Source organism: Vipera ursinii (genome assembly GCF_947247035.1).
Source record: "Vipera ursinii genome assembly, chromosome: 11".
NCBI lineage: Eukaryota > Metazoa > Chordata > Lepidosauria > Squamata > Viperidae > Vipera > Vipera ursinii.
Window position 1 is genome coordinate 9,191,056 of NC_139524.1, and position 16,837 is coordinate 9,207,892.

At 41.5% G+C, this 16,837-nt stretch overlaps 1 protein-coding gene across 1 annotated transcript in view; it reads left to right on the top strand.

Moving 5' to 3' along the window:
• Nucleotides 1-16,837, top strand: part of LRRK1 (leucine rich repeat kinase 1) — a 74,331-nt gene that overhangs the window by 51,203 nt on the left and 6,291 nt on the right. The window contains exons 23-30 of the mRNA XM_083371408.1: nt 2,158-2,407; nt 4,058-4,224; nt 5,347-5,544; nt 6,413-6,690; nt 7,586-7,780; nt 8,781-8,929; nt 11,950-12,067; nt 13,397-13,513. Of these exons, the coding sequence (XP_083227534.1) occupies nt 2,158-2,407; nt 4,058-4,224; nt 5,347-5,544; nt 6,413-6,690; nt 7,586-7,780; nt 8,781-8,929; nt 11,950-12,067; nt 13,397-13,513 (1,472 nt within the window). The remainder of the gene's footprint in view (nt 1-2,157; nt 2,408-4,057; nt 4,225-5,346; nt 5,545-6,412; nt 6,691-7,585; nt 7,781-8,780; nt 8,930-11,949; nt 12,068-13,396; nt 13,514-16,837) is intronic.

The following is a 16,837-nucleotide window of genomic DNA, read 5'->3' on the forward strand; positions in this document are numbered from 1 at the left end:
CAGATCATTTAACATCCTCAGTAAATTGATTCATCAACTAATCATCCTATTACTCCATTAATTAGGTTAACACTTTGATCATTTCTGAACGTTGGTAAAGCATGAAAAAGAAGAAAGGAATGGCATTTTGAAAACTAAATTCAAATTCTGATCAGAATATGTTTGGGATGTTTAAACCGATAAAGAAGCTAAGTACTAAAAATGCAGAACAAAGAGTTTAATCATTGATTTCATGATTAGATGCTTCTGGCAACAGCCTGTTGAAAAAGAAGGAAAATATGCTGAGGATTTTCTGTACTGTTAGCTTTGAAGACTCAGTCTTGCCTCCAGATACCAGTTGCAAGGAAACATCAGCAATAGCAATAGCACTTAGACTTATATACCGCTTCACAGTGCTTTACAGCCCTCTCTAAGCAGTTTACAAAGTCAGCATATTGCCCCCAGCAATCTGGGTCCTCATTTTACTGTCCTGGGAAGGTGGAAAAGCTGAGTCAACCTTGAGCTGGTCAGGATCGAACTCCTGGCAGTGAGCAGTGCATTAGCCTGCAATACTGCATTCTAACCACTGTGCCACTGTGGCTTATGTAGTAATAGAGGCATATTCATTCATCTCCTTGCAAAGCATTCCATAAATATGTGGTTAGCTACTGTGCTGCACCAATTGGAGGACCAGGATGGATCTTGGTTTTGATTTGTCAGAACTCTTCTTGGATTTTACTGTCAAGGAGCACAATCAGAAGCCCAGGGCTATCCGTCATACCCAGAAGCCTCGGGTAATCTTCTTAAAGCCCTGACAACAATTACAAACCAAATTTGTTTTCGGCTTTTGAGGACCAGAAGGAGAAAATAATTGTATGAACTATATTAACTAATTCAATACCATATAACATCAATTAAGTGAAATCAAATTTTGCTTTTGCTTTGAGTCATGAGACTTTGGGGGACGTGGTCCCTGGCACACCACATCAAATGCAAATTATGGTTTTTAACTTGAAAAAAGTTGCACAGCTTGATTAAAAAAAAATAAGGCCTGAGATGGATGATTTTGATAAATAGGTCCTTAAGCTGTCATCTTTAACTCTTCCCTGCCAGTTTAAGTTCCTAGGATTTAGAATTTCCTACAAGTGAATGTGTTATTAAGTAAGTAGTGTTTCTAGCAAAGCCTGCAGGAGGAGAGTTTCCATTGCAGTGGCCTTTTCGGACCTTGAAAAGAATTTGGCAGGGAAGCTGGTACCTCTGCAGGGCGGGTTTGAATTTTCTGGCAGCAGGACTTAGAAACCCAGGGCAGGTGCAAAAATTAGGAGACCATCAGCTTTTTTTTTTTTACTTTTACCTTTTCATAAACTGGAAAAAAATGCCAGATTGCTTCTGATTTTTGGATACCATAGACTATGGCTGTCTTCCTACACTTCCAGTTCTAGCACAGGATCTTATGTGGATTTAAGTGCAGATTTCAACTACCTTGTCTCTGCAATTCCCATTGCACATACCTCTGATATCCATCATTCTGAGCAGTCCCTGGAAGTTCTATGGACTTGAATGATCCGTGTGTATTTTTCAATTAATTATGGAGAATCCATGCAGAGAACTGTTCCACGATACGGGTTCCTGTTCTGTCCTACTAACTCTTCATCTCCATGTCGAGTTCTGGAAATTATCTCTTCAAAGAGATATCTCCAGTAGGAATGATTTGCATTCAGTGGTGGGATTCAGACAGTTCGCACCAGTTTGGCAGAACCGACAGCTAATTTTTTTGTTGCCCAGGCCCAGAACGGACTTCCGGAAGCGGCATCCACACAGAAAATCGGTTGTTCACATATTTGAATCCCACCACTGTTTCCATTATTAGAGCCCGTCTACAAGAGAGATAGCCAGTTAAGGGAGCTGTGGTGGCGTAGTGGTTAGAATGCAGTATTGCAGGTTAATCCACTGCTCACTGCCAGGAGTTTGATCCCGACCGGCTCAAGGTTGACTCAGCCTTCCATCCTTCCGAGGTCGGTAAAATGAGGATCCAGATTGTTGGGGGTAAATATGCCGACTCTGTAAACCACTTAGGGAGGACTGTAGAGCACTGTGAAGCGGTATATAAGTCTAAGTGCTAAATGCTATTGCTATTAAGAAGTTTGATGTATAAATAAATAAATCATGTTTTTCCAGCCCTCACCGCCACAGAGAGTGATGGGACTCTACTGATGGAGCAATATGTACCTTGCCCCGTCTGTTCAGCCACAAAGCCCCAGGATGGAGAAGACAGCCCAAACAAAGAAGACGGACAGTACTTCAATATGGAAGACTGTTTTCTCACTGCCATTGAGCAGGACCACATCACCTGTGCCCTGCATCCAGATGTACCTGTCCCTTTACAGGAGTTGGTCCCTGAACTTTTCATGACGGACTTTCCAGCCAGGTAATAAGGAACTCCCATTCTTTCCCCCAAAATTATAGATTTCTGAGTTTCATTCCCTGAGCTATGAAAAGATGTAACCCTCTTTTTTTCAATCACCTACTCTGAACAAGAATACCAATTTGGGTGAAGTTCGCAGCAAATTGCTTACATTTCTGCCTACTTTAGTCTACCCCAGCAGGCTGTTCTAGCCTGGTGTTCTTCAGATATGTTAGAAATTCAACTTCCAGGATTCCCACAAGAAGAATTTGGGGAGTTGCATTTTTAATACAGTTAGAACAATTAATCATTGGAACTGTTTGCCACCAGAAGTTGTGGATGCTCCATCACTGGAGGTTTTCAAGAAGAGGCTGGATAGCCATTTGTTTGGAATGGTATAGAGCAGGCATGTCAAACTCACGATGTCATGCGACGTCGCGTAACGTATCGGAACTTTTTTCCCAATGCCGAAAATGGGATGGGCGCGGTTTCTCCATGACGCTCCGGCCCATGGGCCGGCAGTTTGACACCCTGGTATAGAGTCTTCTGCTTGAGCAGGGGTTGAACTAGACCAGGGGTAGGCAACCTTGGCTCTTTTATGACTCATGGACTTCAACTCCCAGAATTCCTGAAGAATTCTGGGAGTTGAAGTCCATGAGTCATAAAAGAGCCAAGGTTGCCTACCCCTGGACTAGACCATCTTGATAACATCCCTTCCAACTCTGTTATTCTGTTAACACATTGAGTGGTATCAAGTTGATTTAGCTATCCTTAATAATGGGTAGCTTGGCCACGACTGTCCCACCTGTCCAAGTGGTAGATGACCACCTGAAATTGTTATCAAACTGCAGTTTTTAGGGTGATAGAAGATGTCAAAAAGCTCACCTACCGGTGACACCAAGCACGTTTTTTGTCGGCAGTTCAGAATTGACTTTCATTTCTTTCTGGGATTTTTTTTTTAATTTCACAGTCCATCTGACAACCTGGGAGTTCCTAGTGGTGTCCTAATCTAGTCCTAGCCGCATCTAACCCAGCTTAGGTTTTTTTTGGCATCAGCCCCCAAAATGGATGAAAATAATAACCATGCAGTGAGCGATGCTTTTCATTACATCTAAATAGAAATGAAATTAAATCTCATATTATTTTCATCCTAGCCCCCTCACTATTTGGGCCGTGTGTGTGGGGGGGGGGAAGGATCTTCTGAAAACTTTCTAAAGTCCAGGCGTGAAGCTCAACCTGGAGAAAGTTATGCCTCTCTGATGTAAACAGACATGCTGTCCCAGGAAAAACCGGTGAAAAAGCCGTCACTCATAAAGCACCAACTTGTGCCCACCAAAAATGTTTCCTTGGTTTTCTACTGGTGGAATCTCCCCTACCTCTGCTCTGAAGTGACGCTATCCATTAAAAAAAAACCAATACATTATCTGCTGCCAATAAAGCAGCCTGTCTATCAAAGATGATAATTACAAAATATGTTCTCTGCTTGATTATCTTCTAGTCAGCAGATGGCTGGAGAGAGAAAAAAAAAGACTCATCTTGGCCAAGGAAGTGGGCACTGTCTGTTCTGGGAGATTAGGAAAAGGAGAAACGGGTGATCTTAAATCCTGACTTGCATTTACAGGAGTTGCTTAATAATCTCATTTCTCTCTTTGCTTTATTCGGTATGCTTGGCAGATTATTCTTGGAAAATAGCAAACTGGAATACGTAGAAAATGAAAACAGTATCCTCGGCCAAGGAGGAAGTGGAACGGTTATATATCGGGCACAATATCAAGGGAAACCGGTAGCGGTCAAGCGTTTTCAGATTAAAAAATACAAGATCTCTGCCAATTCAGCAGCAGGTAATGAGCCCAGAGTTAAGCAGTGTAGAAGTGTGGGTTTTTTTTCTCCTTCCACATATAGGCAAATGTTGTGCCTCTTTCCAGGATCAGGAGGATTTTTTTAAATATAGCCTTTAGAGCAGGGGTCTCCAACCTTGGCAACTTGAAGACTTGTGGACTTCAGCTCCCAGAATTCCTCTGGATGAGGAACTCTGGGAGTTGAAATCCACAAGTCTTCAAGTTGACAAAGTTGGGGAGCCCCTGCTTTAGAGCTTATCTAGAAACTATCTCCGTTAAGAGAACGAGGGACACACGTTTTGGCTGCCGGAGCCCAGTTTATGGAAACAGGCAAATAGGAATTAAAAGCAGATACCTCCAACTTGCTTGCTGCAGATGAGAAACAAGAAGAAAGATGTGGTGTGGAGGTATGGATAGGGGGAAAAATGGTTTTGAATGCAGAGAATTTGTGAAAGAATCTCAAAAACCTCCTGTGATGAAGCACCCACAACTTCTGAAGGCATGCTGTTCCCCTGATTAACAGTGAGAACAATTAACCAGTGGAACAGCTTGCCTCCCGAAGTTGTAAGTGCTCCATTACTGGAGATTTTTAAGAGACTGGACAGTCATCTGTCTGGAATACATAAGATCTCCTGCTTGAGCAGGGGCTTGGACTAGAAGACCTTCAAGATCCCTTCCAGCTCCATTGATGGATGGATGGATGGATGGATGGATGGATGGATGGATGGGTGGGTGGGTGGATGGATTGATCTGTGGTTCTGCTGGGCTGAAGCTTTCTTCTGCAGACCTCTCTTCTGTTCTTATTTGGTTTTCACAAAGACAATTGATGAAGTCATCTTGACTCACATCTTGCCTTCCTCCTCACTTGTGTATTAAAAGCGTCTGAGTATAATTAAAATGCAGAATGCTAGACTGTCTCTGTTATATCTCAGAGTAGTGCATTGCAACATGGGCAACAATTATGAGTTGACCACTGCTTGCAAATTCCTCCTGCAAAAGTAACTCTTGGGCCACCAGCTTGCAAGAGTCATTTGGACATCCTCTGTGAGAATGCAGGATTTCATGGGCTTGGGATATGATCCAAGAGGGTGTATCGTATATACACATCTGTTTCTCTTTGCTTAGACACCATGCTGAGGCATCTACAGTCAATGGATGCCATGAAGAGCTTCTCGGAGTTCCGCCAGGAGGCCAGCATACTCCACTCACTGCAGTACCCATGTGTGGTCTCCTTGATTGGGATCAGCATCCACCCGCTCAGCTTGGCCTTAGAATTGGCTCCTTTGGGCAGCCTGACCACTGTACTGTCAGAAAACTCTAAAGGTAAAAGAAATATCTTCTGTCCAGTCATGTTCACTTTAGGGTCTTTAGCCAAAAAATTGTACTTTCAGATTTGCAAGATTCTATCAATGTAGCTTTGTAATAAAGTAGAATTAGTTCATCTAGTTGGCAGTCATATCTGCTTTGCCCTTGGAGGTCAACACCAATAATACTGGTCACAAAGTACAATCTTCCTGTCTCCTATACGGCCCAAGAAACTAGGGAGAGTCCCTTATGAGCTTCTTGCCCAACCCATTATCCAGCTGTGGGCTATGCTATCACTTATCTGACCAAAGAGAGAAGCAACCTGAAACTTCCTGACAGTGAGGACAATCAACCAGTGGAACAGCTTGCCTCCAGAAATTGTGGGCACTCCATCACTGGAGGTTGTTAAGAAGAGGCTAGACAGTCACTTTCTGAGATGGTATAGGTTCTTCTGCTTGAGTGGGGGACTGGACTAGAAAACCTCCAAGGTCCCTTCCAATTCTATTCTATTCTATTCTATTCTATTCTATTCTATTCTATTCTATTCTATTCTATTCTATTCTATTCTATTCTATTCTATTCTATTCTATTCTATTCTATTCTATTCTATTCTATTCTATTCTATTCTATTCTATTCCATTCCATTCCATTCCATTCCATTCCATTCCATTCCATTCCATTCTATTCTTATTTTCATTCCCTATCCTATCCTATCCTATCCTATCCTATCCTATCCTATCCTATCCTTACGTGACCATTCCCTTGGCAGCATCTCTTCAGCCATTCTCCTAAGGTATTCCCCACATACCTTTGCGCCCCTGGAGGAAGAAGAGGACATCCGTACAGCTGACAATCTGAGGGCCTTTTCTCCCATCCTTTGCTCTAGGGGCTTCCTTTGTTCCCTTGGGACCCATGCTGACCTTCAAGATCGCCTATCAGATTGCAGCAGGCCTGGCCTACCTTCACAAGAAGAAGATCATTTTCTGTGACTTGAAATCCGACAACATCCTCGTGTGGTCTTTAGACGTAAAGGAAAGCGTCAACATCAAACTATCTGACTACGGGATTTCTCGGCAGTCCTTCCACGAAGGAGCTTTGGGGGTGGAGGGCACCCCCGGCTATCAGGCTCCAGAGATACGACCTCGCATTGTCTACGATGAAAAGGTACGTGAGAGAAAGCTGCCGCGCCATTCAAACTAAGTTCAGGGCTCATACATTAGCCAGAATCAAGATTCGATTTCCCATCAACACAGCAACAAGCGAAGCTATAGGTTCTTGACTGATCGATCTTTTTTGCAAGCTGCTTTTTTATCAAAGATATTTCTTGTCCCCCAACTTAAACATTAGGACACCTCGACATACGAAAGTGAGGGTGAAGGTTCGTCCTCCGAGCTTGTGGGTCGGTTTCTGAATATTTTGTTACCAGGCTAGGTAACATCTTCAGCGGAGTTTAGAGGATCCCTGTGTCGGTGTTCTTTTGTTTATAAGGGCTTCAGGTGTGGGTGTCTCAAGCAAGGGTCTTGTGATGGGTCAGGTGTGAGTCATCAGTGAAGGGCTTGTGGTGGGTCTTGTGATGGGGAGGTTGCATCCGGTGAGGGCCATTGGGAGGGGAATTGCTGTTTGCGGGGGCCTTGTGCGGCTTGGTTGACGATTGGTGCCGTCTCTGGTAAGCCGTGCAGTTGAACGTACAAAAGTGCAGTTTGGTCCGACTTAGATTCCCTTCACTTTTAAATGGGATTTGCCTCCGTTTCATGTGGAGGTGTGACAGAGTGCTTTTCCCCAGTGTCTCTTAATTTTGTATCTTAATTGCATCTTTTTCCCCTATTAGTTTTTTTTCCCCTCCTTTGCACTGATTGTTATTTCCAGGCTTTGGAAATAAAAGGAAAGCCAAATCGGGATTTCTAAAAGAAAGGGGAAACAAGCTGGTGAAACACAAGTCCCACAGTCGCATGCAGGTTGAGGCTGGGATGAGGAAGCTCTGCAGAGCTGATACTCATTTCCTTGCTTTCCCCACTGCTGGGGCTCTGAATCGTAGTTTCTCTCTCTCTCTCTGGCCTAGGTGGACATGTTTTCGTACGGAATGGTGTTGTATGAACTGCTATCGGGGCAACGTCCCACCCTGGGGCAGCATCAGCTGCAAATTTCAAAGAAACTCTCCAAGGGGATTCGGCCTGTCCTGGGCCAGGCAGAGGAAGTGCAGTTCCACCGGCTACAGGCTCTCATGATGGAGTGTTGGGACACCAAACCTGAAAAGGTACAAGAGGATTGTCGGTGTGTAGGTGGAGATGTCCGATCTCATTCTGAGCTGACGAAATGTAAAGAACTCAGCTTGGCCAGCATCCTATATCTAACCGTGGTCAACTGGGTGCTCAGGGGAAACCCGATAAAGAAAAGATACGGTAGATGGAATCTTCCTGAACGTGAATGCTGGACTCCAAGATTTTTTGAGACCAAAAATACAGGGAATCCTCAATTTACAATGGTTTTGTTTAGTGACCGTTTGAAGTTACGACAGCATTGGAAAAAAAGTGGCTTATGACTGTTTTTCACACTTACAGCCCATTATCACATGATCAGAATTCAGATGCTTGGCAACTGACATGGACGTATGACGGCTGCCCTGTCCCGGTGATCACCCTTTGCCAACCTTCTGACAAGCAAAGTCAGTGGGGAAGCCAGATTCACTTAACAACCGTGTCACTAGCTTTATAACTGGAGGGATTGCCTTAACAACTGTGGCAAGGAAGGTTGTAAAATGGGACAAAACTCACTTAACCAATGTTTCCTTTAGCAACAGAAAATTTGGGCTCAGTTGTCGTCATAAGTCAAGGACTACCTGCACAGCATAACAAGTTGGCGATCCCAAAAATTAGCCTCGTCCAGGTTAAAGTTATCCATGTATGTCAGATAAAAAATCCCATTGTCTCAGTCAACTATTTGAGTGAGACCCTGCAATTGTGGTTCAGTCCTTCTGCAAGGCGTTGAGTTACAGAAAGCTAATTTTAATCCATTTTTTGTCGATTGTCGCTACCACGCTCACATTGTCACTTAGCGGATGCTTCGGCTCGACTGTTGCATAAGATGGGTGCACACGTCAGGCTAAATAATGCGTTTCTTTAAACTATGGTTTATTGGGCAAGCCGCAGCCTTGATGGCTTAGCATTTTGGGTAAACCCAGTCTATAAAATCTAAATAGTGATCGGTAGATTTTTATGTAAACTTTGTTCTTCAAGTCTAACCTTTCTTTTATACAGCGGCCCCTAGCCATTTCGGTCATAGGGCAAATGAAAAGTCCGTCGTTTGCCACATTCATGTACTGGTTGCCATGTGGGAAACAGTCCATCTTCTCTTCTGAAGGACAGGACCACACCGTAGTATTCTGGGATGAAAAAGAAGATACCAGGTTTGTTTGTATTTATTTATTTAATTGTTTATTTATTTGTTTGTTTATTTATTATTTATTTATTTATTTATTTATTTATTTATTTATTTATTTATTTATTTATGAACTTTCCTTATGTTCTCTGCAATGTAAATAGATAGTTTGTTTAGCATTTCTGTTAATAGCTGTTGATAATTTAATTTATTAATATTTCTATACCGCCCTTCTCCCGGAGGACTCAGGGCGGTGTACAGGGCAAGAATAAAACACAGAAATTTACAAAAACTAAAAGATAATTAAATGCATGCCCGATTAAAATACAATTAATACATAGTAAAAAACCCCAATAAAAATAATAAAAAACCCCACCAATCCCCCCTCAGGCCAGGCCGGCTTGCTCGAACAAGTATGTTTTCAGATCGCGGCGAAAGGAGACTCCCAACACAACTCTCGCGGCTGCATTCTGTACCAGTTGGAGCCTCCGGGTGGTCCTCAAGGGAAGCCCCATGTAGAGAGCGTTGCAGTAGTCTAGACGAGAGGTCACGAGCGCGTGAGTGACCGTGCATAAATCATCCCGGCTTAGATAGGGCCGCAACTGGCGCACCAGGCGAACCTGGGCGAAAGCCCCCCTAGTCACATGAATCTGTCCTCAAAAACTGTGTGAAGTTTTTTCTTCACCCTCTTTCTTATCCCAAACACTGTGATCTGTGGGGTCTTTGATGCTCTCTGAGCTTAGAAGTTTTCTTGCAGACATTTCATAACCAGACTGTGTAACATCATCAGCTCACCGCTGAAGTTACCTGGTTGGGTAATGAAACATCTGCAAGAAAACCCTCAAGCTCAGAGACCACCAAGGACCCCACAATTCAAACCTGCTGTGACTAGAAATATTTTCTTCTGCTGGGTACCTGTGATTTGTTTTGTTCAGACTGAAAATGATAATCGGTTAGGCTATATTGCCTGTACGTCCTGAAGAACATGGCCTTTAGTTTGCTGGCTGGGAATTACGGGTATTATTTCCCCACCCATATGGAAGGCACCCTATGGGGGGTAACTGATGCAATATCTTGAGATCTGTTGGGTGGCCCAAATAGGAAAGAAATCGATGGTCCATTTGGTCTCATTAATAGACAACGTCTACAAAAACTCGCCACGGCCAACTTGCCACGGGACAAGACTTGCACTAATATCGAAGAAATGGTGGAACAGAATCATTAAATAAAGGATGCAAAAAGAGGGACACGATGAAATGCGAACGACAAAAGTTAAAATAATTTTAAATAATTAAATTGAATTGTTGAATTGTCCCATGGCAAGTTGGTTGTGGAGAGTTGTCCCATTCCGTAATAGAAGAACATGATCTATTGGGCCATAAGAAAAAGAACCATTTGGGTTTTCAGTTTGAACCTTCCATGTTTGGCAACTTATAGTATCCATGCTTTCCTCAAAAGGGTTTCCTAACCTTCTATAAGTTCCTTACAAATGCCCTGTGAATGTGCTAATAAAATGACCGTTATATATTGACCAGGTTGAGAATAATGGATTACTCATTTTCAAAAGGCTTCAACAATCCCCATTCTTCACTGTTTCGTGGTGCTTGGGTTTGTGTGTTTTTCATGCAGGGCAGCAAACCAAAAGAGCACATCTGATTCAAATCTTTAGTTGCATAGTGTCTTTTTTTTGTCTCCAGTCTTTTAAAGATGTCCAGTATTCAGTGATTAAATTTATGAGTTCTTTGCGGTTTCCCCCTGCAAACACAAACAGAATCATCTTGTGGGTTGGTGGAAAAAACAAGTTCTTTGTTCCTCTTTGGATAAGTTCTGCTCAGACATCGTTTGAAGATGGATCTACAAACATTAGGGATAAACTTCGCATTGGGTTACATACATAAATTGTGGGCATGGAAAATGTGCAGCAGGACACGAATCAGAGTTGGGGAAGTGCAGAACTTCAGCACACAATGTTAGATTTGCTGGGCCAGGAAAACAAAGATTTGGTGTTCACACTGGGGCAAAAAAAAAGAAAGGAAAAGGAAAAGGAAAAAAGAGAAAAGACTGGACAGCCACCTACCGGTATTTGAAATGATATAGGGTTCTTCTGCTTAAGCAGCGGGTTGGACTAGAAGATCTTCAAGATCCCTTCCAGCTCCGTTCTAATTGATTTTTTTAAAAAATGATAAAAAAACACAAATAATAATGAAAAGGCACTAAGAAAGCTAAAGGCTAAGATTGCCTTAGTCCAGTGCTACTAGATGTACATATGTACTGTCTATGAATTTTGATTCCACAATAAAATCTCATACAAACTGAACTTAAAGAAAAGAAATTGAAATAAAAAGTGCAAGCAAAAAGAAATGAAAGAAAAAGAAAAGTAAGAATAATAAAGATATTGTGTTATCTACAGTATGGTCTCTGTTATCTCTATCTCTGTCTGTTCGTCTGTCTGTCTGTCTATCTATCTATCATCATCTTATTTATCTATCATCTATCGACTTCCAAACTTCATCAAAAATATAAACAAATTTACTTTCTAAAGTTATATACATTCATCTTTTCGTCCCATAGCCCACCTGTTATCCATAAACAAATCTGTAAAACATCATCTTTTTCAGTCTGGTATCAGCAGAAAGTCCCTAGGTATTTTCATTTTAAATTTTACAGCCTCAGCTAGTTTCTTTTGCAGATCTTGTTTTTGTATCCACAGTTATCTTGCTAAATTAAATGTCCTCCCTCTTCTGTCCAATGTCAGGGAACTGTGTTCTTATATCAGGAGGAGGACCATAGGAACTGGTGTGCATGATGGTTAGGGAATGGGCTAGGATAGGGAGAACCAAATTTAAGATTATCCTCAGGTATAAAAGTCCACTGAGCCATGTGGTCTTATTTTAGCACAACATTTGTCACATATGTAGTCTATGACGAGAGGTATTTTTTAGGGAAAAAAATCAAACCCACACAGAGTTGTGATTTTTCTTTGCCTCCCACTGATGCTGTCCTGCTGGTGATGCTGCCTTTTGATTTCATTCCCCTTCCTGATTCCAGGAACTACACCATAGTAAATACAGAGAAAGGATTCGTAGAGGTTTCCAAAATGAGTTGCCCAGGAATGAAGCTATGCTGCCAGTTGAAACTTCAGAATTCTCTTTGGACTGCAACAGAGGTATGTCTCATCCCCAAGTCTTCTTCAATTTGAACAGTATCATAAGGATTGGATAAGGGACGTGGTGGCTGAGTGGGTTAGGACGCTGAGCTTGTCGATCAGAAGATCGGCAGTTTGGCGGGTCAAATCCCGAGTGAGCGCCTGTTACTCATCCCAGCTTCTGCCAACCTAGCAGTTCTAAAGCATGTAAAAATGCAAGTAGAAAAATAGGGACCACTACAGCGGGAAGGGTAACAGCGTTCCGTGCGCCTTTGGCGTCTAGTCATGTCGGCCACATGACCACGGAGACATCCTTGGACAAGCGCCGGCTCTTCAGCTTTGAAATGGAGATGAGCACCGGCCCCTAGAGTCGGAAATGACTAGCACGCATGTGCGGGGGAACCTTTACCTTTACCTTATAAGGATTGGAGAGCTTTGGCCACGAAAGTTGCTAAACCGCCTCTCAGGTTGGTCAGACATAGAATATAGAATCACAAGGCTGGAAAGACTTTGAAGGTCTTCTAGTCCAATCCCCTGCTCAAGGCAGGAGACTTTATACCATCCCAGTCTATTTGTCCAGTCTGTTTTTTAAAACCTCCAGTGATGGAGCACCCACCACTCCTGGAGGAAAGCTGTTCCATTGTTCCATTGTTTGCACTGTCAGACAATTTCCCTGTATTTCTAGGCTGGATCTCTCTTCAGTAAGCTTCCAGGTGTTACTTCTTGTCCTGCCCCTCTGGTGCTTTGGAGAATAAGTCAATACCCTTTTCTCGGTGACAGTACGATTAGAAACCACTGGAGCCAAGGTTTCAAATGAGTAGCTTACATTCCATGTCACTTTTCTCCCTACATTCTCTTCTTGACAAGAGATGGTAAAGGAAAATAAAAATGGCGACTGCAATTTAAGAAATGGACACCCAGGAAGCCCAAAGATGCTTTTTACGAGGCAACTAGATTTTTGTTTGTTTCTTTGTTTTTCTTCGAAGACATTTCGCTTCTCATCCAAAAAGCTTCTTCAGCTCTGGCAGCTCCATTCCACACCATCCAGTCAGAGCTGAAGAAGCTTCTTGGATGAAAAACAAGATGTCTTCAAAGAAAAACAGGAAAGTCCAGTTGCCTTGTGAAAAAGCACCTTTGGGACAACTATGACCTGAATGATGGAGAATCTACAAAGATACACAGGAAGCTTTATCATTAAAGTTTTGATTTTGTCCATATTGAGATAGATAACTCTCCTTTTCTCTCTCTCTCTCTCTCTCTCTCTTTCAAATGATGTCTCCATATTTTCATCCTTGGGAAAGGGGGCAGCGGAAACACTATTGAAATCTGATTTCTTTTCATCTCCTGCAGGACCAGAAGATTTATATATATAGTTTACAAGGAATGTGTCCTCTGAAGGTCCCGCAGAAAGGCATAGACACCCCAGCTGTTGTCACCTGTTTTCTTTCAGTGCCTTTGATGAGAAAGGTAAAGCAAAAGAGATTTCAAACACAAGGTGCTCATAACTTCCAAGCACACCCAAAATCAAATGTGAATGTTGTTCTTCATTTTGGTCTGAGAGTAGCTGCAGACACTAGGACAGTTGTCCATTTAATGGCAGAATTTAAGCAATACCTCCACCTGCTGCTAGGTTGAGGAATTAATTACTAAGCCCCCTGTTTCAGTGCTGTTCATTTATCTCAGACATAAAGTCAGGGCAAGATTTGAGGGTGGTGCTAGATGTGGGCATGGCATAATGGAGCTGTAGACTACTAAGATATTGTACTGTTGGAATGAATCCATAAGTCACAGGGTAAGATTCTTTTAAGCATATTTCTACAAATAATAATCAAGACTTTATTTATTTGTTTGTTTATGTCCCACCTTTATTATTACTCAAGGTGGCAGATATATTCCCTCTCCTATTTTCCCTACAACAACCCTGTGAGGCTGGGTTGGGTTGAGAAAGGGGACTGGTCCAGGTCACTCAACTGACTTTCATGGCTAAGGTGGGACTTGAACTGACAATCTCTTGCTTTCTAATGCTTTCTGGTGCCTTAACCACTAGACCGAACTACTTCTTCTCTTTGCCTGCTTTGATTATCTGTACTCTTTGCTCACTTTGTCCAGATATTATTACTTTGACAAAGCCTCTAGATGTCCTAGTTTGCTGTTGCACCAAGAGAAGAGTATAACGCATCTCCTGCACAACTGCTCAAACCTTGATCGACATGATTATACAATAAAAGGTTTCTCTTTGGATTGGCTATGTGGGTTTACTCAAAAAACAAACTCTGTAATAAGTAAATATCTGATAAAGGGTATCCTTAATCGCTTTGCCACGCTCGGGATTTGACAGTTAAATCTTGATGAATGAAAAATGTAATTCTTAATGGAGGCTCAAATTGCTCCAGTTTAGAAGTTGCATTCCTTCAGCTTTATAATACATGACATGGCCAGCCTTAGTTTACCAAATTATCAACAGAATCATTTTTTTTTACTCTCATCATCTATTAGTACTGGCCACTTGGTTTTATAGTTTTATAATTTATGTTTTTTGTAGTTCTGAGTTTTATTGTTGTGAGTTACCCAGAGTTGTTTTTTTTTAAGTTGGGCAGTCATACAACCTAAGTGTCACTTTTCCTACTGATTCTCATATCCTCTACCTCAGTCAGTGACTGAATTTGCAGTCAGTGTAACTCCCCCGGACCTTACTAAGCAAACAGTCTACTCTAGTCTTTTGTTAGTTCAGCAACCATGACTAGAATTAGGAAAAGAAAAAAGAGATTTTGACAATCCGCTTTCATTTCTCCTTTTTCTCCAAAACTATTCTTAAAGACATCTTTGGAACAATATCTTACTGTAAAATAGTTTTGGAACTAAAAAAGTTTGATCAGCTGGACTTTGCTAGGAATGTTAAAGCTGTTTAAACACAGCTTTGTTTTCCTGTATGGATCATGCAGAGGTGGGTGGAATATGTGGAAATTCTGCCTCAAAGGTAATTATGTTTCCACTCCAGATTTTACAACTGTGTGTTTTCTTTCTCCTATCTTCACCGGGAATTTGTCACCGAGTTTTTATACGGAGGCTCATGGATTATTTTTCTAATCAGAGGCTACCATCTTTTCATACCTTTTATTCATTTTAGCTAACTGGTGGGTATTTTAAACTCCTTTTTAGCAAGATAGATTGTTCTCTCAAAGAATTTTACATTAGTTAGTGAAAGAGCAAGGAGAGCATTATTTAAAGATATATTGAAATGATAGCACTATAATGATACATAGCAAGATTAATTACTTGCTATATAATGCTTGGTTATATCCTGATTGTACAAATACACCATGAAAGTGAAGATTAGTCAAATTCAAGCTTCCTTTTAGCTTTCATTTCAATTCTAATTCCTTGATTTCCATCTTTTTTTTTCTGTACAACAGTCCAAATTTGTTTGCCATGTCCAAAGTTCATACAATGAAATTTAACTTAAATAGATTGAGAGAATGCCTATTATTAAAGGTAAAGGTAAAGGTTCCCCCGCACATGTGTGCTAGTCATGTCCAACTCTACGGGCCGGTGTTCATCTCCGTTTCAAAGCCGAAGAGCCAGCGCTTGTCTGAGGACGTCTCCGTGGTCATGTGGCCGGCATGACTAGATGCCAAAGGCGCACGGAACGCTGTTACCTTCCCACCGGAGTGGTCCCTATTTTTCTACTTGCATTTTTACGTGCTTTCGAACTGCTAGGTTGGCAGAAGCTTGGACGAGTAACAGGCGCTCACTCTGTTATGTGGCACTTGGGATTCGACCCGCCAAACTGCCAACCTTCTGATCGACAAGCTCAGCATCCTAACCCACTGAGTCACTGCGTCCCTTACCTATTATTACTGATTGTTTAATTGGAAGAGTATAGCATCTGCCAAGTTGTCATTATGCAAATAGCCTCATTTTGAATCATTTGTGTAACTGCATCATTACAAAAATTATGGACATGCAAGGACAATATTATTCCTTGCCTCCAGACCCATCGTCCTCATGATCCTGAGTTGATAAAAAGACACAACGTTCATCAGATTGTTCAGAAATGATACTCTTTAGACAGTTTTTTTTCTTCACAGTATATTTGGATACTAGCAGATAGAAAAAGGTTACAGGTAGTCCTCAAATTATAACAGTTTGTTTAGTGACCGTTTGAAGTTACAACAGCCCTGAAAAAAAGTGACTTATGGCCATTGTTAAAGACCCCCACCCACCCACTTCAGGGTCTGTTCCTGTTGCTTCCCTCTGGGAGGAGGTTCTGAAGTATTTCTAGCAGGACTACTAGATTCTGCAACAGCTTTGTTCCTTAGGCCATCCGTCTTGTAAATTTGCAGGATTATTTTTCTTGTCCATGTATATGTACACATTCAGATTAGACTGTGAGGTTTCGCTGTGTCATATACGGTATGTGTGTGTATGTGGGTATGTGCATAAAGCTATATTTTGAGAGCTGAATGCGATGACATTTCATTTTAATTTATGCTGATTATTGTACATTTTAGGTGGCAGTAAAGATTCTATTCTACTCTACTTTATTCTATTCTATTCTATTCTATTCACTACTTTACTCTATTCTATTCTATTATCTACTCTACTCTATTCTATTCTCTATTCTATTCTATTATCTACTCTATACTTCTATTCTATTCTATTCTCTACTTTATTCTATTCTATTATCTACTCTATTCTATTCTCTATTCTATTCTATTCTATTCTATTCTACTCTATACTTCTACTCTAGTCTACTTCTACTCTACTCTACTCCACTCCACTCCACTCTAT